The 22,779-nt window shown below is 39.2% G+C and overlaps 1 protein-coding gene across 1 annotated transcript in view; it reads left to right on the top strand.

Annotated features, from left to right (window-relative positions):
* Window positions 1–22,779, top strand: part of CCDC146 (coiled-coil domain containing 146) — a 109,786-nt gene that overhangs the window by 76,104 nt on the left and 10,903 nt on the right. Inside the window, exons 5-15 of the mRNA XM_081102294.1 lie at window positions 1,152–1,209; window positions 3,207–3,383; window positions 5,228–5,301; window positions 6,611–6,838; window positions 7,474–7,660; window positions 12,622–12,714; window positions 13,301–13,471; window positions 16,155–16,243; window positions 16,334–16,498; window positions 18,327–18,551; window positions 20,310–20,538. Coding sequence (XP_080958420.1) covers window positions 1,152–1,209; window positions 3,207–3,383; window positions 5,228–5,301; window positions 6,611–6,838; window positions 7,474–7,660; window positions 12,622–12,714; window positions 13,301–13,471; window positions 16,155–16,243; window positions 16,334–16,498; window positions 18,327–18,551; window positions 20,310–20,538 — 1,696 coding nt within the window. The remainder of the gene's footprint in view (window positions 1–1,151; window positions 1,210–3,206; window positions 3,384–5,227; window positions 5,302–6,610; window positions 6,839–7,473; window positions 7,661–12,621; window positions 12,715–13,300; window positions 13,472–16,154; window positions 16,244–16,333; window positions 16,499–18,326; window positions 18,552–20,309; window positions 20,539–22,779) is intronic.

Here is a 22,779-nt window from a genome sequence, read left to right as displayed (position 1 = left end):
AGAAGTTTTACCAATAAATAACATAAACAGTCAATGAACGCATATTTTGTACATTATATGCTATATTCTTACAATAAAGTAAGCTAAAGAAAATGTTATTAAGAAAATCATATGGAAGAGAAAATACATTTACAATATTTCTTGAAAAAAAATCTGCATATAAGTGGACCTGCCCAATTCAAACTTGTGTTGTTCAACAGTTAACTGTATTTCTCTATAAATAAAAAAACACATTTTTTCAAAGGACAAAAGTCAATCACTGTTTCTTCATTTAAAAAAGAAAAAGAAAATGAGTAATAGAAAAAAAACAAAATGAATAATAGAAATATAATTAGTTAAAACTTCCCTAAATAATTAGCCATTTTACGTTTGTTTAAAGAAAAGACTGTAAATCCACTTTTGAGAGAGCTGCTTTGTCACCATTTTGAATCTCAAGCACACCAAGGTTGCCTTTACAACCGAACTATAGCAGCACACTACTGCCCCCACGTGGCAGGACGGGTGAGGCGTAGGATCAATAGCTTGGAAGTAGTAAAATATCAATTTATATGCAAGCTCTCCAAGCAAAGGCATAAGTATTCAAAGGTCTGAAAAATTCAGCTTTAGCTTGTGGCCAAGACAGCTAACCTACATTAAATTCCATGTGGCACATATTGATTACACGAACCTTAGTTTACATTATTGCAAATAAAATTTCACAAAAATAAAACCTGGTGTGCATGCATCTTTAGCTCCATGTTCCCAGACCTACCGGCTAGTAGTACCTGCTTATGTGATGGAACCAGTATAAGCTGATGCAGGAATCCAGAAAGACATTAGTTCATTGCAAATAACATAAGAAGAAATGGCCCAGAGCATGCCTGGAAGGAGCCAGAGTCTAGGGGGGGGGGGGTGTCATGTTCCCAAGCACCTACAGGTGAGGAGGTAACTGCCCCAATAGGCTGCGTTTACAGTGTTGTGGGAGGTCTGGAAGGCAGCACCTACATGGGCCTGTGGGACGCGCTGAAGCCATCATACAGAATGAACACTGGGCCTGGCAAACAAGCATTGGGAGTACACTGGGAGAAGGGAAGGAAAAGTTATTACTGCAGAAATAGCTAACTCTTTTGTACTTTGTCAAACCTCCTTTTTAATTTTCTTTTTTTTTGCAGCTTACTGGAAGAAAAAGCTCTCATAATAAAGGAATTTGAGAAGATACCTAAGCCAGGAGTAAGTCTTATCTAGATGGTCTAGAGTTTGTTAAAATAGCTGGATTCAAACATCATTTTTTATAAATATGAATGCATTGCCACAACCAAACCCCAAACATTGGAAAGATCCAGAAGTCTTAACCATGGACAATACCGAAAGGAAAAGCTGTATAACTTCTGGAGTAAACATAGGTGGTGCCTATTACAGGCTTTAGCTATTTGGCACCTAATTTAGGCTGTTTTGTTAGACAGTATTTGCTTTGTTTCCAGAAGGAGAGAAAAGGATGCTGTGGTTGGCATTTGTAAACATTATTTTTGCTATAGCTCTTACCCTTAGAGTTTCCCAAACACCTTAATACAAGAAATTTTTCTCTAGAAGATGTATCACTTATCTATTCCTGCATAACAAAACAACCCAAAACTTAATGGCTTGAAACAACCACCATTCCTTATTTTTCACAGTTCTGAATTTGCCTGGTCTATGCTGGACCAGTTGAGGCTGGGTGGCCTAGGATGGCTTCATTCTTATGTCAGCCAGTGGGCAGCTGGTTGGTCTAAGGTCACTTGCCACTAATTAGTCACATGGTGGAAGGGTTTCCAGCCTCAGAAAAGAGACAAACTCATGAGAGGGCAAGCCCCAGCATGCAAGCACTTTTCCAGCCTATGCTTAAATCATTTTGGGATATTTCATTGGTCACAACAAGTCACATGGCCAAGTCTAAAATCAAGGGATAGAGACATGGGCCCTACCCCTTCATGACAAAGATTTTCCAGAATAGGAGGAATTTGTGTCTAATTTTTGAAATCTATCATTCAGAGTAAATAGAAAGATCATCACACTTCGAATTGCTTGCACCTTTTGAGTGGTTATATTTCAAAAGCATGTTGTTGGTGTTTTAATTCCAAGACACAAAAAACCTGTTTAGCATACAGCAAAATACAATTTTAAATATATGAATATATATTGTATACAGGGTGTGCCCAAAATGTATACACACTTTAACAGCTGATAGCTTAATTTTTGAAAATGAAATGTGTTTTCATAAACACTGCCTTTATAATTATTCAAAGTGTGTGTATACATTTTTTGGAACACTCTATATGTATATATTCATTTGGGAAGCAAAGATTTATTATGAGTCTGGGGTGGAGGGTATTTGAGGAGGATGTGCATGAAATGGGAAAAGTAATATCAATAAGAAAGTGGGAGATTAGGAGTGCAAGACTGTTCGAAATTCCAAATACAAACTCCCTAATCTCATGTGGGACACAAGTTAACCAGAAGCCAGATATTCAAAGATTATTTGCATCTAATTTTGTCAAAACACAAAGCTACTAAAAAAATAGCCTGCAAGTTTTCACTAATACTTTTTGGTATAAGATAAAACTTAACTCAGAAAAAAAGGAAACATTTTAAATATAGGAGGCCCTGGACAGTGTGTCTCAGTGGATAGAGTGTCGGTCTGTGAACCACAGGGTAGAGAGTTCAATTCCTGGTCAAGGGTACCTACACGGGTTACAGGTTCAATACCTGCCCCCGTCAGGTCACATGTGGGAGGCAACCAACCCATGTGCCTCTCTCACATCGAGGGCTCTCTCTCTCTCTAAATATATATGTGTGTATGTGTGTGTGTGTGTGTGTGTGTGTGTGTGTGTATCCCTGCCTTCTTTACCTCCCTCCCTCCCTTCCACACACACTCTAAGAAAAAAAAAAAGGAAAGAAAAAATATGCTCAGGTGAGGATTAACAAAAAAATAAGTAAATAAAATATAGGAGGATAGAAAGAGCAGTAGTAAAAAAGTATGAATCTAATGTAAAATGTTTAATACATTCAGCACAATTGTCATGGCTTTATTGAAAATGTCAGAAATCATAAATTGTATTTAACTTGGTAAGAAATCATTCATGAAGCTCAAAACAAATATAATCAAAATGGCGAGTAAGTTACTTTTAATCTAAGTAGACAAATGTTTGCTCAGACTCTAAATAAACTAATAATTTTCATGACCTTTAAAGGAAATGGATAAGAAGATGCGAATACTGAAAGAAAGCACTGAAGAATTACGTAAAGAAATAATGCAGAAGAAATCAGAAATTAAAAATTTACGGGAGGATTTAACATTTAAGCAGAAGCAATTGCTAAAGGAGCAGAAGGAGCTAGAAGAATTGTTGGAATGTCAGGTCAACCTAAAGGTGTGCTACTTACCATTCATAAATATTCAGACACTGTGCCTGGGTGAACATAAAAATGCATGGATGTCAAGTTTGACTGCATAGGTTTGACAAAGAGGTGTATCATCACACAAAAACGTTCAGCATTGTGAGTGAGCCGATCAAACGAAAGCTGGACTCTGGGAATTCACAAAAGTCTGTAGAGTGTCCGGCAGGATCATTGTAATTTGGAGTCCCAACCCGGGAACGGGCCTCTCTAGACTGCCAAGCATTTTCCGATACTAGAATTGTCACAAACACAATCTCTTCTTTGAACAGGAACCACATTTTCTAACCTCTTATGTATATTTTTATCACCTTATCCTTGTCTGTTTGGTTCCACTCTACTTCCTTCTGACCATGCAACTGATGAGGGGCCCGTACTTATGTTTTAGGAGATAATTTACATTCATTTTATTTTGAAAAACATGTAATAACTCTCCAAACAATTTAAGTAACCTAGAGTTATTTTTTAAATAACATCTGACACTCTTTGCTTAATGTGACACACTTGGACCTCTTTTTGCTTATGAGTCTTATGAGCCAAGATGTACCCAGCTGCTATCTGGAACTTAGGAACTCAGCAGAGATTTCTAAGGAACTCAATGAAGCTAAAGCTTCAGGCCCCTCACTTGCATGAATCTCTTCCAAGGCCCTGTACCTAATTCAGCGTTTGTAATTTTCTACTCTTTTTCTAAAAGCGCAGACTCTCCCCCTTTCCCCTCCCCCACCCCACCCCACCCCCCGCCCCCCAAAAAAACTGTACAAGTTTCAGCCTCACAAAACTTGGATCTGCCCCAGGACTGAGCAAGATCCCAGGGAGAAGTGCACACACTGCAGTGATGTGTTCCCCTCTGTGCACGTTACCCAGGCCCCACAGTCCGCTGCGATCCTCAGGCAGGAGGGCTCTTCCATCACCCATGCCGTGTACATAAGATTCTTGAGGCTAAAACTGAATGTTCCACGAACTCTCAGAGCCTAGTGGAAAGTGGCATTAGACACACTTAGCTTCTGATCTTGGCCTTGACATTTTTTGCTTTTTTGGTTTTTTCAGTGTTGTTGTGGGTTTTTTTGGTGGGTTTTTTTTTTTCATTTTTTTGTTTGTTTGTTTTTGAATTTCGTTATTGATTAAGTTATTACATATGTGTCCGTATCCCCACATTGGCCTTGACGTTTACTAGCTGTGAGACTTTGGGAAATATTTTAGCTTCTCTGAGCATGAGTCTCAGGAAGGTTCCTAGAAACAGAGCTTAAGACAAGCATTCGTGGAGGGAGGGCTCTAAGGAGAATCTGATAAGGGCGTGAGGGAAGCTGGGGAAGAAACTGGGCCAAAAGGTGGTTCAGGAGAACCTTCGTATCAACCTGATCCCATGGGGATCTCTTGACCATGAATTGCACTGCAGAGGTTGTTCCAGCCAAAGGCAGAGGGGATGGGCTGTTATATCACCACATCAGTTAGTCATTTCACAGCCTGCTCTCCCCTTCTCTGTGCCCCGTGTCCCCCAACAAATCAGCTCTGCTCAGTTTCGGAGAAGAGACCAAACATGAACTGTTAGCAGCCAACTCCCGCAACCTCTGATGGATGGGTGTACCTCCATAAAGGGTATCTGGGCTGAGCACCCACTGTATTTCTTAGACTCAGTTATCTTCTCTTTAAAATGATAATATCCATAACTATAGTATAAGTGTATTGTGAGTATTAAATAGAATAATTAAAGCACCCTGCATAGTACAGAATAGTGAAAGTTCTACATGTTGTAGTCCTTTTCTCTCCTATTTAATTTGCTTATCTGACATAATTTAATATGGTTCCATTTCTTTACTAGGATGAAGTGGTCCACCACCAAGCCATTCCTGTACAAATTGGAAAAGAAATAGAAAAAACAACACGCAAGAAAGTGTATGATTTAATATTTTTATTTTTAACTAGAAGCCCGGTGCACAGATTTGTGCACCGGTGGGGTCCCTTGGTCTGGCATGTAGGGATCAGGCCAAAACCGGCTCCCTGACATCCCTCCAGAGGTCCCAGATTGTGAGAGGGCGGTTCTGAAGTGACACACCCCACCATTGGGCTCCTTCCTCTCTGGTTCCAGGTGCATCACCCAAGAACTGCAGCTGCCAAGTCAGCTCGGCAACTCCTGTGTTGAGCACCTGCCCCCTTATGGTCAGTGTGTGTCATAGCTACTGGTCAGAGTGTCTATGGTGGTCATTGCACATCATAGCTACCAACCGATCGGCTGGTCGGCCAGTTGCTTAGGCTTTTATATATATAGATCTCTCCCAGCCTACTCTCCCCCAAGTTATGTGTGTACATTAAAACAAGAATATTAACCACTGAAAACATCAAATTACTATTATAATTTTAGAACTATTTGCATTTTTTCCTGTCTAGGTTGTGTACTAGTATACTAAACTCATTAAAAGAAAGTAGTACAGCACAATGCTATCATTCATAACACTCTTTTATGTCTTAATTTGGGGACAATAGTCTCTTTCCAACTTATAAATCATACCTTTATGGATAACTCCAATTGACTCTAAAGAGATGTTTAAGGGATAAATTATTTAAACTGTGTAGAATTTCATGGTTCAGAAGTATGTCAGCCAGCCAGAAGCCTAAAGCCCAAATGATAGGAACTATTTGCCACCAATTCACCTGTGTAACACCTCCCCCCCTCACCCCACCCCTACACATACAACATTCAGTATAGATTCGGAGGCAGAAGTCACTGAGGAAATGTTCAAGGTTTCGAGGAACTAAAAAGATAAAGATAAGCAAAGACACAAAAATTCTGGAGAAATCATATGATTGCTCTGGTGACTGATCTCGAAACAAGAGAAAAAAGTAGGCTCTAGTAATGGTTCTCAAAGCCAAGCCCTCCAGCACCAAAGTTGATAAATTCAGGTTAGTTCTGGGAGGCTGGGAAGGATGAGGGTAGAACCCCAGGATCTGGGGAGAAAGTGGGAAGACTGGACAAATCCCTGCCTTCAGTGGAGATACCGTCTGAGTCCCACTCATCTATGGTCTTCACCCCACTTCTGAAATCACTGAATTTATGAGCAGCTCTTCTGTTTCCTGGTGAGGAAGTAAAAATAGGTAAAGACAGCATGGGATCAAAATAAGGCAAATGTGTGAGTATGTATGTGTGTCCATGTGTATGTATGTGTCTGTGGGTATACATGTATGTGTATGTATGTATCCCTCACAGAGAAATAGAAAAGAAAAAAATTATCTTGGAACATGAACTCAAAGAACTAAATGACTCCCTAAAGAAAGTTGAAACCAAAGTTAATGCTCTAATGGAAGAGAAGGAGGATGTAATAAAGGAAGTTGAAGGCAAACGAGCCTTACTTGAAATCAAAGAACGAGAATATAACCAATTGGTCAAGCTCTTGGAATTAACCAGAGAGAATGAAGCAACTTCACTAACTGAAAGGTTAGTTATATGTCATCTAAATTTTTCTTCAATTTATGTATGAGGGTTCAAATCATAATCTCAAACAAATTTGGTTTTTATAGAACTTTTCAATAAACATTTTTATAGAATATTAAATCGAATTTTACCGTTAATAAAACATATTATTAAGTAAAGCATTTTAGAAGTATTTTTTCCATCCTTTATTCATTGTCCTCAATTTCCTGTGACCAAATCTTCAGGACACAATCTATTGTATTTCGTAAGTTTCTGAAAAGTGCCTCTGGAAAACCCTATCACTGGAGAGTGCTATAGTTGAGCGATGTTTTTTCTACACATGAGTGGTATTTCTGAGGAAATTATGACTTTTTCCTAATGGGAGCAATTTAGTGATGTGATTTCCCAAGAGCGTTACTTCTAATTTTAAGTATAATTGCAGGGAAATTGTTTGCCAACCTACTATTCCATCTCGGGTTTTTATAAGACTGTGGTGTTAAATGATACCAGCTTGCAAACAAAGTTGCTTTGGGCATTATTTACAACTTGATTCTAACATGAGGAGAGTTCTGTGTGTGCATGCTGATCATGTTTGTCTTTAAAACCCCCAAGGGCAGCTGATGACGAATCACTTTCATTTGTCTCTTTACCTGGAACAGAGGGATCTTGGATCTCAATTTACGAAACTGCCTCATCGACAAACAGAACTACCACGATGAACTTTCTCGGAAGCAAAGAGAGAAAGAACGAGATGTTCGAAATTTGAAAAAAATGGAGCTACTCCTGAAAGTGTCCTGGGATGCCCTCACTCAAACCCAAGCCCTGCATCAGAGGCTGCTAACAGAGGTGGGTGCTGTACACCACTGTTGGACTTCCAAGCTCAGTGTTGTCTTTTTTTAAGTAAAAAAAAATATTGTAAAAAGTTGTTTTTGGCCGAGGCCGGTTTGGCTCAGTGGATAGAGCGTCGGCCTGCGGACTGAAGGGTCCTGGGGTCGATTCCAGTCAAGGGCATGTACCTGGGTTGCGGGCACATTCCCGGTGGGGGATGTGCAGGAGGCAGCTGATCGGTGTTTCTCTCTCATTGATGTTTCTGACTCTCTGTCTCTCTCCCTTCCTCTCTGTGAAAAATCAATAAAATATTTAAAAAAAAAAAAGTTTTTGCATCAATAGGAAAAGAAAACAAACAGAGAAAAGATCATGTTAAAATGCATTAAACTGATGATAGAGCCTTTAGTCCTATACTGGTTTTCAATCTCTATTTGCTATCCCAAGATCAGAGAAATGTCTTGTCTGGATCTGGCGTCAGCCTGACCAGGGGAAGCAGTTGGGCCATCCAGTCATTACAGGGTAGGACCAAGATGACTACACTCGTCCTTGACTTATTAGAGTTCAGTATAAACTATTAATTTTACTTCGTCCCAAACAATGCTAGAACCTTTGAAGACTTTAACTCTACTACCTTTGTAATTCTTATGCCTTCAAAGATATATTTTAATCCAAATTTTTCAAGTTATTCTTGTTGGAAACATTGGTTTACTATAAGCTTCTCTGTTTTATCCCAAAGTCTACCCTGTAGCACTCCATCTTAGTCATAGTGAAATTTACAGTAAATGGCAGGTATAATATTTGTTCCAAGTATTGATGGAAACCTAACTATGATGAGCAGGAGGCTCCAAAAACCAGCAAGTGTTGCTTGTATTGATAAAACAATCCTTGTTTATTGACCAAATAGACATAAGTAAGATTTCTTTATACAGTAATAGGATAACAATTGTATTAGGGCACTTCTAGCTATTTAGTTCACAATATAGCACTCATAGGCTATAAAACTAACAGAAATTAAAATGTATTAAAATCCTCTTCCATCATTGATTTTAAGAAAAATCTAATTTTACTATCTCTACCATCACCTGGCTTAGTCATCCAACAAGAAGAAATTAGCTGGGCCAGTGTTGCTCAGTAGTTGAGTGTCGACCTATGAACCTGGAGGTCACAGTTTGATTCCCTGTCAGGGCACATGCCCCTGTTGCAGCTCAATCCCCAGTGGGGGGAGGGGGGCTCAGGAAGGGTATGCCAAGCAGGAGGCAGCCGATCAATCATTCTCTCTCATCACTGATGTTTCTATCTCTCTTTCCCTCTCCCTTCCTCTCTGAAATCAATATAAATATATTTTTTGAAAATGTTTTTAAAAGAAGAAGAAATGAATATGAAATTCCAGTAATAAGAAATGAACAAAAGATTGAAACTGAAGACTTTAAGTGCTCGAGTTTTGCCCGTTGACCAGATAACTAGAACTATCTGCATTATCTATGCAGCATGAGGTTTTTATTATTTTTCTCTAAAGACATCTCTTTTTGGAAATGACAAATGTTTTTGTTTTTTTTTTAAAGGCTGTTTTTTTCTCAATACACCTTTAAAGTTTTTAAAATTGTTTCCTATCTGGTCAATTTGAGATTTTTAAGAACCTCATTTTTAATTTGTAATAAAAGATTACAAGTTGATTTTTTAAAAGTCAACAAACTGTAAGCACCTGTTAATAAAGGTCTTAAATAATTGTGTTTGTGGAGAAAGAAAGAAAGAAAGAAAGAAAGAAAGAAAGAAAGAAAGAAAGAAAGAAAGAGAGAAAGAAAGAAAGGAAGTTTCTAGTAAAGTTTCAGTGAGAGACCAACTGCCTCTTTGCCTTGTGCCTCATAATTGTCCCAGCCACAGTCCCACAGTGGGTTGGAAGTACTTGAAAATAGGAGTGGGTCAGGTCAGTTACTCCCATCCTGAATGAACATTCAGACTTGCAAACAATCCAAAAAGGAAAGAGATAAAAGGTAAGTGTGAAGGGCTCCGGCTATTTTTCAGAATTTGTTTTCCCCTAGAGACAGCTGTTTGATTCTCCCATGGCCTTTGATCGTAGAGACTGTCCCAAAAATTCAAGCCACAAACCACATGAACATTTGAAATATTTCAGAAAAATATCAAAGCCTTAAAGAAACTGACGTTCACTGACATCAAGTAACTGGGATGTTTACAGCAGCAGAATAATGTCCAGTTTCTTCACGGTTATAAAAGTTACTGATATCTGTTCGTGCATTGAAAATGTCTGGAAGAACAGACTCCAAACTATGAACAGTGACTCCTGGGGAATAGCATTTGAAGTAGAGGTGGGAAGCAGAGATGTTTAATTTCTTACTTTACATATTTTTTAGTGGTTATAATAAACACTTTTTTTTTCTAAGAATGAAGTGCTACTCCATAAAAACAAAGAACTGAAATAAATAAGCTTACCAAACCTGCTGATACATGCAATTTGGAGCTCGGATGTAATGCTACATATCTCATCATTCCAGAATGATAACATAGCTGGAAACATAACTAGAATCAATTAGGTTTGCAAATTGGCTGCAAGGAGTAATAGAAACTCAATTACAGTGGCTTACCTACATGGAGGGTTGTTGTATTCACACAATAAACATATTGGATAATCAGAGGTAGGCACAGCAGGTAATTTCATAGTCCAGGATCCTCGTAGCTTCTTCGTGTGTCATCCTTAACATGCACATGTTTTCTCCAAGATCGCAAGATGGCCATTTCACCTTCAGGCATAAGGTCATCCTGAAGTGGGGAAGGGCAGAGAGCAAAAGGCGTGTGGCAACTGACTCTCCCAGGAGCCCCGTCCAGCGGGCTTGCACTTGCACTCCATTGGCCTGTGCTGCAAAGGAGTCTGAGGATGCCTGGCTACATCGAAGCATTGAACAAAACAGAGGTTCCGTTAGCAAGGTCAAAGTGGAGGGTGGGTGTTGTTGTCTGGGCAACCAGCAGGCTCTGCTGCCAATGGCTTACCTTGTTACCTCTTCCACAAAGCACGAACACTTAATTCCTGCCTGACACTGGGGGATTGTGTTTATGGAGAATTGAGAAAGGTGTCCGGGAAGCAGCTAGCCCAGGTTCAAAAATGAATACATTTTACTGCAGTATTATTTGTCATTCAAAACATTGGAAATAACTAAATGTCTGAAACCCAAAATTAGGAGAATTAGTCGACAGCCTTTAGTTGGCATAGAGTAGCTGGTGAGTGTGCTCTCCTCATACTGTTGACAGAAACCTTCTAAGCATCCCTGGTTCCAGGTATCGTGTATGTACAGATTTGCCCACACCTGGAAGCAAAGCATTTGGAGCAGCCCACTCTTGGGCACCTGTGGCAGAGAATCAGATGGGCACCAGGGTGCCTGCTGGGCTTCCTCCATCCCAGAAGCATTCACTCCACTTTCCAGCAGGAGAAAACAAACTCTTCTGTGCTGATTTCTTAACCTCTGCATGAAATCCCCCCTGATTATTCAAGTCCATGCTGGGCTGTCCCTTTGGACCTGCTATAGCCATTAGCTGCCAAAACTACACATTCTGTCTATTGTTATATGGACTTCACAGGACTATGTCTTATCTCCCTAAGTCCAGTGTGTGCCTCTCAACAGCTAGCTGTCCGTGATAGGAGAGACCCTGGAGTGCAGGACATTCTTGGGCATCTGAGGGTAGAGAAGGTGCTACTGAAGATGCACAAGTTCATGGATGTCGGGGCCTCTAAAGACACCCTTGAGCTCGTTTAAAGAGTAGCATGAACCTCAGAGAGATCCTGTTAAATGACCTTTAAATCACTAAACAGTATGATCTTCCCTTCTTGGGACAAGTTTTAGCCAATATCCTACCTTGGTGCCTAGAATGATGTGCTTTCACAGTAGAAGATAAACCACATTAGATTGGAGTCATGTGCTTTTAGTATAAAGGTCCAAGCCTAAGCCTGCCCTAAGTCAAGAATGCTGTCAGCCCGCCATCTTGGCCCTTCCTGTATCCTTGGTGGGCATTTCCCAGCAGCTGCCATGTGTCTTATTCCTCTCTTCTCTGTTCTCCATCATAAAGAATCTGGCAAGTTCATTCCTAATAAGGCAGCAAAGACTGATGGAATGAGATGTTGCCTTCTCCTCAAAGTACGTTAACAGGGAACACAAGCACAAGCTAATACAATAGAAAGGTAATGGGGGAATTTCTGGAATAAATAAGAAAGGTTAAGAGGATTTTCTTTTGTGTAAGAAGTTTCCAGCTGCTCATCAAACCATCACATAAAAGTAGCCAACTACTCTCACTGTTATTAATAAATAGTTCCATTTTTCTTTAATCTATGGGATTCAAATTCACACTTTATAAGTATAATATCATTAGAATATACATGTTTCTCAAGTGCTGAGTGATGAGTTAGAGAGGCAGTAACGTACTACAATATTACAATATTACAATCATGGGTTCTTAGTCTAACTGCCTGGGTTTGAACCTATACCATTGAGGCAAGTTGCCTAAATGTCTTCGTTCCTCATTCTCCTCATCTGTACGATTGGAGATATTACCTACCTCATGGAGTTATTGTGAAGATTAAATAAGACCATACATACAAGCATTTAGAATTTTCCCTGACACATAGTTAATGCTTTATAAATGTTAGCAGCTATTATTATTAACACATTTTATTTCCAATCAAGGGGGAAATAGTATATTTGCAGCTAGGGAATTATAGATTTTTTTCAGGTCTTTATATTTTAGTTTAAGGGACAGTGACCTGTTTTACAAATTAGATAATTTTTAAATTAATCTCAGTGACTTCAATGAGACTATTCAATGACTTCATAAAGAATATTCAGCAAAATAAGTGTTTCTATATGATTCAGAATCATCATTTCCCCACCATTTTCAAAAGGTAAGTGATCAGTTCACTACATGACCTTAAATATTTCTTTCTTGTATAAATGTCCGTTTTAAATTTTGACTTTCAGATTGAAGCTATCCCTAAAGATGATTCTACTGCTGAGAGGAGGAGAGAACTCCACAAAGAAGTTGAAGTAGCTAAAAGGAATTTGGCCCAACAGGTTCATTTCATCTCTCATTTAAGCTACTATCTAAGAATGGTTAATATGAAGTTGGGTTTTTAACAGTGCTCCACAAAACCTCGTCAATAACAGAGTCAGTAAAGAGAGTATGGTCCTACCTAACCTGTGTCCACTCCAACTCTACATTGCGGGAGTGGGAAGGGAGGATGAACTTGAAGCAGCAAAAATTACACAAATTCATGATATTTTAAAATAGAAGCTATTGATTATATTAAAAACAAAAATAAATGCTTTATTTCACCAATGTTTAATTTAAATTTTTCAAATTTTATTTATTCAAGCCACTGCCAAAGTATTTTTAAACATGCTTTTATGTCTCTTCTTTTTCTTAAATTTACTTTAAAATACAGTTTGAATAAGAAAAAGTTCTGCCCTATTAAATATATTATCATCTTTTTCTCATTCTTTTAAAGATCAAAAATACTTGGAGCTAAGGCAGTAGAATTACTTTGTTTTATGTTTTAATAAAAGAAATTCCACATAGGAGTTTAAAAGTAGTCTAAGATAATGGCCTTAATGTGTTCTTTCAAAGAAATAAATCATAATATCTTGTGTTTTTCAAAAGAAAATCCTATCAGAAGCTGAGTCTAAGTTAGTAGAACAGCAACTTGCAGAAGAAAACAAGCTTTTAAAGGATCAAGAAAACGTTCAAGAGCTGGTATTCAGCCTTATCCGTATGACTCAAGTCAAAATTGAAGAGAAAGAGCAAAAATCCAAGGATTTCCGGAAAGTTCAGGTAACTGCATTTTTGCAACCATCCATAAATCACTACAAGAGTTCAGGTCAGCCTCGTTTGAACACAGTGTTCATTAGAAAGCTGTAATTGTAAAGTCTCCAAATTCCAGTGATGATACAGCTTCCCAAAGTAATAGTCCCAGGATCCAATTAGCAGGAGTCAACAATCTATAGAAAGAGCTAAATCAACCAGAGGAGCAGAGGATTTGAACAGGTGACAAGTCAGTAAGAATAACGTAGTGGACACGGCGGACAGCCGCACAGGCCACAGACATCTCACAGCCAACTGTGATTTGCCTGGGAATGACTCAAGAGCGGTAGCATTAGACCATTCTCCCTCCCAAGTTCATCAAGCCATCCTCATTTAAACCCTTAATTACTGCTTCACCCAGTGCCACTTGGTGACATTCCTGGGCTCCCAGCAAAGTACCAGAGCTGACCCAGTGCCACATCCCCGAAACCAAAACAACAATAAAACCAATGGCAAAAACAACCCTCCTGTCATGCCGGCTAAACTCTAATATTAGAACCACTTATTCCACTTGAGGATTATGTCCAGAGGTTCCCTGTTAAAATATGAATATGATATGACATATCACTAAACTGGAAAACCTGAATTTACCATGTGGCCCAGATGTTGGCCATTTCTAAGTGCAACCTTTGTTCTAATTCTGAGCAAGTATTTGCACAGAGTAGCCTTTCTTCTTATTTCCAAGAAAGAACTCACACCAAAGCATAGTGTACAATGAGGTTAAATAAAGTTTTTCCAAAGAAGACTGAGGAAAAGATCACCACACAATCCACAGCAAACTCTTCAGATTCCCCTTTATCTGTTTATTTCTTCCACCTTAGAACATTTGAGAAACTACAAGTTCAGCATGGTTGGCCCAGTAGAGTTCATAGGCTAGCTGGATTTCATAGAATAAAGAAAAGAAAGGCACCGGAAGGGGTGGGGAGGGGCGGGAATGAAGGAAAGAAGGCAGCTTGAGAGAACAGGGTGGCCGAGGGGAGGACGAGCAAAAGCAAAACAAGGAAAGGAGAGAGCAAGGGGATAGTTGTTGCAAGGGACAGTGACCTGTTTTACGAATTAGATAATTTTTAAGTTAATCTCAAAAATTGAGCCCAACGGGTGTGGCTCAGTGGTTGAGCGTCAACCTGTGAACCAGGAGGTCACGGTTCGATTCCTGATCAGGGCACATGCCTGGGTTTCGTGCTCTATCCCTGCTGGAGGGTGTGTGGGAGGCAGCAGATCAATGATTCTCTCTCATCATTAATGTTTCTCTCTCTCTCTCTCTCTCTCTCTCTCTCTCTCTCTCTCTCTCTTTCTCTCTCGCTTCCTCTCTGAAAGCAATAAAAGGATATTTAAAAAATTGATACATAGGCTATGTATCAAACCAAACTTCATTATTAAATGAGCTCATTCTTATAAAAGCACACAGTTCTTTCTCTTGAAATAGGGAAATCAAGAAAGGAAAGATAATGTTTTCTTTAAGTATTCTTAGAATTGGGAATTGGTCTGTTAAACATTAGCCTTAATAAACTATAGCTTTCATAAGACAACAGTCAATTTCAGCATTTTATTTTGTGTCATCTACATCCTCCCAAAAAGACAAAGGGTGAAGGAGAAAAACGATGTTGCTATTATCCCCAAGATGGAGTTGATGATACTAAATTTTTATATTTGTATAATTCTTCACACATAGAGTTACTTAAATCATATTAGTCTCTTCCTGAATCCTATTCTCACTGAGAACAACATAACATTGCTACATGTCAATCTTGGCTCTGATGTCTAATTTCTTTTTAACCACTCATGCCAAATGGGTTTTGTTTTCACAGTCCTCAAATGAAAACCAACAGAAACTAATTCCTCAGGTTCTATCAGCAAATACTTCATCTTTAGATGTGTTTCTTACTCTAGATCAGGGGTTCTCAACCTCTGGGGTTGCCTAAGACCATCCTACTATCAGATATTTACATGATGATTCATAACAGTAGCAACATTACAGTTATGAAGTAGCAACGAAAATAATTTTCTGGTTGGGTCACAACATGAGGAACTGTATTTAAAGGGCCAGAAGGTTGAGAACCACTGCTCTAGATGAAGGATCCAGTCTCTATATTTGAAGAACATAACTAGTCTATTAAACTTGGTATATTTTTAGGGTTTTAGAACTTTAAGTGCTGACTTAAAACATTTATGTGTAATTTGTAACATCTCCTTATGGTGCTTTATTGTGTAGGACAACACACTCAATGTACAAGTGGAATTGTGCTTTAAAATCATGGCTTGTCTCTGACAAAATACCACAGAGGATTCAATCAATAACATTTATCAAAGCTTACTACAAATCCCCTTCCCTCATCTACATTCCACAAATTCCCCACTCACCTAGCCCACTTTTCGGCTCCCTCAAACATTCCCCAAACTTTTTCTCAAACTCATCCTATATAGCCTCTTCCTTTTCCTCCTCTCTTATTCTTTCGCTTCCTTGATTAACCCTTTGTCTTAGCTAGTGTGATTTAGTTCAGCTGATTAGGCAATTTTCAGATCTCACTGAATCTGCACAAAGGATTTTTCATAATGGATAGGAACGAGATGGGTTGAGGCTGGGAGTATTCATACGTTGTTGGTGGTGGGCTTTATTCTTATTACTATTTCACACATAATTTTTCTATTTCAGCAAAGATATGTCAACATTTTGAAGGAGATCAAAGCAAAGGATATTGAAATCAGGATACACAAGAAGAAAACGAGTGAAATTCAAAGGAGGTAAAAGAATTACTGATGATTATCTAGTTAGGAGGGGGGAGGGGGAACATCCTAACTTCACAAGTTTCAAAAACACTGGTATTTTCACAGACTCAAAGAGTTTGCTCAATTATATGACACTATTCGAAATGAAAGAAACAAATTTATTAACTTACTTCACAAAGCTCACCAGCAAGTGACTGAAATAAAAGAAAGGCATAAAATGTCACTAAATGAACTGGAAATTTTAAGAAATAGTGCAGTTTCTCAAGAAAGGTAAGTGTTCTAATAACTATTATCCTTTCAAAGTCTTCTGATTTACTGACCTCTAAAATACTCTAGAGATAATGAAATAGAAAATGATCGTATTTTACGAAGCTAGAAAAGCCCTTACGCAAACACCTTGCTTTACAGATGATAATCAAAGCACCTGAATGTGATTCCTTATGCTTCTACTGCTTGCAAGCCATCTATTTTTTAAGCGAACGAAAAACTGTAGTATATAACTATGCTTACTATGTTTACTTTCATTTATCCAATTAGAAAAAAAAGCACCAATTTGATCATTTGCGTTTAAAGTTAGAAGGCAATCAAATGTTTATGAACCAGCATTCCCTGGTTGTAGATTTGAAGCGTAATGTGCTTGTAAGAGGCAGTATTGTGGTTAAGAGAGGTGGCTTTCTAGAGCAGTGGTTCTCAACCTTCTCTGCACATTAGAATCACCTGGGAATCTTTTTAAAATCCTGATTTCTGGGCCTCATCCTCCAGAGGAAATTCTGTTTCTTTGTTACTAATGTTGTGAACTCACTCCATAACAAAGAAACAGAATTTCCGGAGGATGAGACCCAGAAATCAGGATTTCAAAAAGATTCCCAGGTGATTCTAATGTGCAGCCAAGGTTGAGAACCACTGTCCTAGATTCAAATTGCAGCCCTGATACTTACTAGCTGTGTGACCTTGGGCAAAATACCTTACCTCTCTGGGCTCACTTTTTTTTAACCATTTTTTAAAAATGTCCTTATTTCATAGGACTTTTTATTATTAAATGAGTTAAACCATGTAAAAATACTAAAAAATGTCTGCCAAATGGTGTTTTATAAACTGTATCACTTACCATGTGCCAAGGTCTGTCTGACTATCTCACTTACGTTTAGTCCCTGATCTACTGAGTCTATATAACCTGAAATTTTTCTGGTGACCATTATTGTCCAGTTTGCTTTTATGAAGATATTACAAAATGGGCCCTTGTGTGTGGATAGTGGATGGGGTGGGGGTGGAGGGGGTAAGGGATTTGTATGAAAAGGAAAATCTAATTTCCTAATCAGGTTCTAATCCTACATAAAGATCACGTATCATTTATAGAAGCCATGCATTCATCCAGCATTTATTGTGATGCTTTATGGCAGTGATTCTCAACCTTCCTAATGCCGCGACCCTTTCATACAGTTCCTCATGTTGTGGTGACCCCCAACCATAAAATTATTTTCGTTGCTACTTCATAACTGTAATTTTGCTACTGTTATGAATCGTAATGTAAATATCTGATATGCAGAATGTATTTTCATTGTTACAAATTGAACATAATTAAAGCGTAGTGATTAATCACAAAAACAATATGTAATTATATATGTGTTTTCCGATGGTCTTAGGCGACCCCTGTGAAAGGGTCGTTCGACCCCCAAAGGGGTCGCGACCCACAGGTTGAGAACCGCTGCTTTATGGAGTCAGAGACCACCTTAGGTCCATTGGACATTATCAGCTATAACCCTCTCTGCCCTTAAAGAGCACAGTCTTCTGGGGACAGCAGAGCAGTAAATGAATCACTGTAGTCTCTTGCTTTGATAAAGTGGGAGGAGGGTGTAGGAGAGTCTTGGGGCACAAAAGAAAGATGTCCTAATCCAGATGGAGGGGGAATCTGAGAAATGAAAAGCATGCAGAAATTCCTGGAGAGTATCGTTTGATGAATATCATTATTACTATTGTCATTGCAAGGGATGTATTAAATCAAGAGCTATTTTTATACAGTTTGTGTTTTGAAGTTTTCATTGTTTTTAAAGAAACTAAAGAAAATTATAATCTTATCTATTTCCCATTATTTTTAAAGAAAACTACAAAATTCCATGCTGAAACATGCCAACAATGTTACCATCAGAGAAAGCATGCAAAACGATGTATGCAAAATTGTAGTAAAACTTCAAGAAATGAAAGCGAAGAAGGAAGTCCATTTAAATAACATTGACAGACTCGCCCATATGATCACAATGATTGAAGAGGAGATGGTGAAGCTTCGCAAAAAATACGAACGAGCTGTTCAGTCTCGAAACGAAAGGTAAAAATCAGGAACCTACTGTGAGAACAAAGCACCCAGAGATCCTATTTAGAAATGTTTCCCTTTTTCTATCTACACGTGACAGTGGGTAGTGAGGGACATTTGATATTAAGGTTTTATTAGCTTTGGAGGGGAGGAGTAGCTTCATGTTTTGCCTGAAAATAAGAAACTCTGACCCTGGATGGGTAGCTAAGTTGGTTAGAACATCTTCTGATGCCGAGGTTGCAGATTCAATCCTGGTCAGGGCACATACAAGAATCAACCAATGAATGCATAAATAAGTGGAACAACAAAATTGTTGTGTCCCTCATCTGTCTCTCTCTCTCCCTCTCTTTCTCTCTCTCTTTCATAAATAAAATTTTAAAGACGGAAGGAAGGGAGGAAGGAAGGAAGGAAGAGAGGGAGAAAGTTCTTATAAGAGAAATAAGCGACAGTTGAGTTTGGGGAGCTGCTTACTTGAAGATAAAAGTCCTTTCCCAGATTACCTTTCAGGATGCCTCTGATACCATCAAATTATTACAGACAATGGACATAAATAAGTCTTTGGATCATGTATCCACTTTTGTGACAGGCCTGTTCATAGTATGATATTTATTCAGCCTTTCTCCCAGTTCGTAAGTAAGAACTTTAGGAGTAGCATCGCTTCTTCCAGGCCACAGTGAGATCATTACTCAATTATACTTTAGCAGTTTTCCCAAGTTTCTTGTGCTTTGAGAAATCTGGCATGTGAGACTGTAGAGCTTATAGTAAGTGCATCTGGTATCAGAGTGCTTTTCATCAACCCTTGGTTGTGTTCTGTGTAAGTGCTGGACCCTGAGAGTACAAAAGGATGGTCAAACATTGCTCCTGCTTTCTATTTTAAAGAGAACTGAGATCATGAGAAGAACCAAAAATTGTCAAATGAGACAAAATATAGAGCTAAGATTAGTCAAATACAACTACATACACACATATTTTGGGGAGAACAGCGAGAGAGAAGCAATTAAAGATAAGCTCTGAGGAAATGGATATGCAGTGTGTGGGAAGAACTTGAGGGTGGTGAAGAATATCATTTTTCAAAGGGTTAGCTGGTGTGTCCTCTGGGGATGGGGGAACCTTCTTACTTGACTCCTGACACAAACCAAGGCGTTTAGGCAGTGTACTCCCAGGCCCTGGTCAGATCCGTGGGGCTGGAATTAGAAATTTCTTATTCTGTTTCTTCCCCAGATTCTCTCAGAAGGAGGGGTCTTTTTCCTGGCATTATTATAAATGACGGAATTTGCCTGTTCATTAGGAAATCTGCATAGGAAATAGTTGGCTTTAAAAGGACCTAATGGGCTTGGCACATTACATAGAGCAGAATCACTGCAGAAATACATTCCCTGGCCCTCTGCCCGAGCGCATCTGGCCAGAACTTGGTTGGCAAGCCTGGTCCAAGGAAAGGATCTGCAGAAAATCAGACTGTGGGGTCACTTTGTTCGTGCATGGGGAACGACATTCTTTCCCACCCCAGGAAACCTTGGGGACTTGCAGAGGTTCTGTGCCAGCCAACCGCATGGTCAGCTCAGAGTCAAGAGGCTCAACAACCATCCCTTTCCAATCTCCCAAAATTCCAAGTGTAGAGTTTACCTAGAAAGCCACTGGTAAATATCATTTGTCTTCTAGAATTACACAATGCTGATGTGCATTCTGCACACCCAAATCCAGAGGAAACCACAATAGCTAGTAAAACTGTGGCCTCAACATCCTCTTAACCTCTGCCCCTCCATTTGACCACAGTGGCGTTCAGCTGATAGAGCGGGAAGAAGAAGTGTGCATCTTCTATGAAAAAATAAATATCCAAGAGAAGATGAAACTCAATGCAGAAATTGAAATACATGTCTTGGATGAAAAAATCCGATTCCTGAAACTGAAGATTGCTGAGAAGCAAAGACAGATTTATGTGACCCAGAAACTGGTGCCAGTCAAGAAGGCCCTGGATGCCGACGTCGCCGTGCTCCAGATTCAGGTGGGCACGAGCTCATGAGACACTATCTGGGACCATTTGCCTTTCCCCCTCCATTATTGGTGCATAGGTTGTATGTTCTTACATGTAAACCGAACCATGCTACTCCTGGAACCTGTGAGAACCCCGGAGTTATGTGGAACACTGCTGCAGGGCCACGCCCCAGAGGTCTTTTCCCCATGAAGCATTTTCTGCCTTTCTGGGAATACACTCCTCCCAAATCTCAACTCTAGCTCAGCTTTCTCACAGCTCAGAGTTACATAATTTCACTTCCACCAGCATAATGATGTTTTTGATGCTTGCTGGAAAGACCTAGCTCTCTGATTTTTAGTACTCTTGCCCTCTGGAGCTGAGATTGTTGTTCGTTATTAATTGACCATCACATTTAATTTGACTCCTTGTGAACCCCTGTAGTGTCCCTGTAATTTAATAACCTGACCTCTGACATAGCCTTTTAAAAAGTGTAATAAAGCCCACAAAATTAAACATGAAGTAGCAATAGAAAGAGAGCAAAGAAAGCTGCTTTCTTCACACGTAATAATCGCAATTTTTTATGAAAATATAAGAAAAAATTAAAGAAAACAGTGGCTTGAACTTTTTTCCATCGACTCAGTGTAGGAACAAATTTTAGCCTATAACAACTTTTCCAAAATGTCAGGTGGCTTTCTGGTTTTTTTCTGATTATAAAATTAAGACACGTTAATCAAGTTTTTTAAAAAATACAAAGTTTTTAAAGAAGAAAATACAATTGTATCCCCAAGATATATAACCACTATTAAAATGATCAAAAATCTGGAAGAGATCCTTCTAGTCTTTTACTTTACAAGTGACAGGTTTTTACTAGCTTGTGGTGTAAACACAGTTTGGGGTCCTGCTTTTTAATTAAATCACATCAAGGGGATTCACAGATCCCCTCGTCACACAGTGCCTGGTCCACCCCTGCACCGTCCAGCACAGACTCGGCCAGCATCTGCAGCCTGCATCTACACTGAGGACCATTCACGCAAGGCCTTTGTCTGTGAACTGACTTTCTTGAAAATTTGGGGCAACAGTGTGAGAGGGCACGGTACAGAAATGCAAAGAATTTCAAGTTAAGTATCAGGTAGCCATGCCCTTCCGAGCTCCGTAGGGCCACTCTATCCCTGGGAGCGGTCCCCGCCTGCATTACCCCATGTAGCACCCTACTCTAGCTCCATTTCACTGGCTTGTCTTTCCATGTTTCATCCCCCATCTGCCCTCCACAGCCTCACCATCCAGGTGGTCACCCAGGCACTTCGTACTTGTCTCACTCCATTTTACAGAATCACTTGGCTCTCTCTAGCTCTTTCCCCAAATACAGTTTCAGGGCCACCTTTGCCCATACTAAACCGTCAAGATGCCCAGCAGAACAAAGGAACTAAGGCCCACAACAGGAAAATTCACTCTCCATTATGTAAGCATTTTAACTCTGTTCATTGCAAATCAACAATTCTATTCAATGGCTAAAATGAGTTGTTCTTAAAACATATATACTTGGCATTTCATTATATGAAGCACTTATCCGGTGTGAACTATGAATTCAGATTACCTGAGAGGGAATATTATGCATTGAGTGATAGTATGCCCTGCCTAATGGGAGACTTTACCATTCTGACTGCGGATGAATTGAGACATGTGGATTTGTGTTCTATCAGCTACCTGTTCTACCAGAGTTGGCTCTAACAAGCTTAAGAACAGTTGAATAGAAAGTTTCCCATTAGTCTCCACACATCACTTAATTATTTAATTGTCTACTCAGCACTGACTACGTGAGCCCTTTGAAGGACTGTGTGTGGAAGTTTGAGCTTCAGGCAAGCCATTTTGTACCCTGCCTGGCAGTGCCGGATCCCTGCCATAGCCTGTTATTTGATAAAGCTGCTGTGTTGTTGTTTTTCAAAGTCCTTCCATTTTTGGAATTCTCTTAAGGTTTGCATTTTTCAGCTGTTTGAAATAGTTTTTAATTATTCAACAGTTTAATCCAAGAATAATCATGAGTCATATATTCCTGGATGTTTGCAATCAGAGGTCCTTTTTAGGGATCTTGGAAATCACATGAACTACTGTAGGATACAAGAACACCATTTTATATAGAAAAAGAAAACAATTTTTCCTCAGTGGCCCATGGGGAAATAAGATCAATCAAGGTACCACTGGATAAGCAACCTCCATATTTTTGCTTCCTATTTAATTTCCTAATTAAGAGAAGGAAATGTTGTGCTGAGCAAA

This window comes from Myotis nattereri (assembly GCF_964212035.1).
Source record: "Myotis nattereri genome assembly, chromosome: 11".
NCBI lineage: Eukaryota > Metazoa > Chordata > Mammalia > Chiroptera > Vespertilionidae > Myotis > Myotis nattereri.
This window is presented reverse-complemented; position numbering and strand designations above follow the sequence as displayed.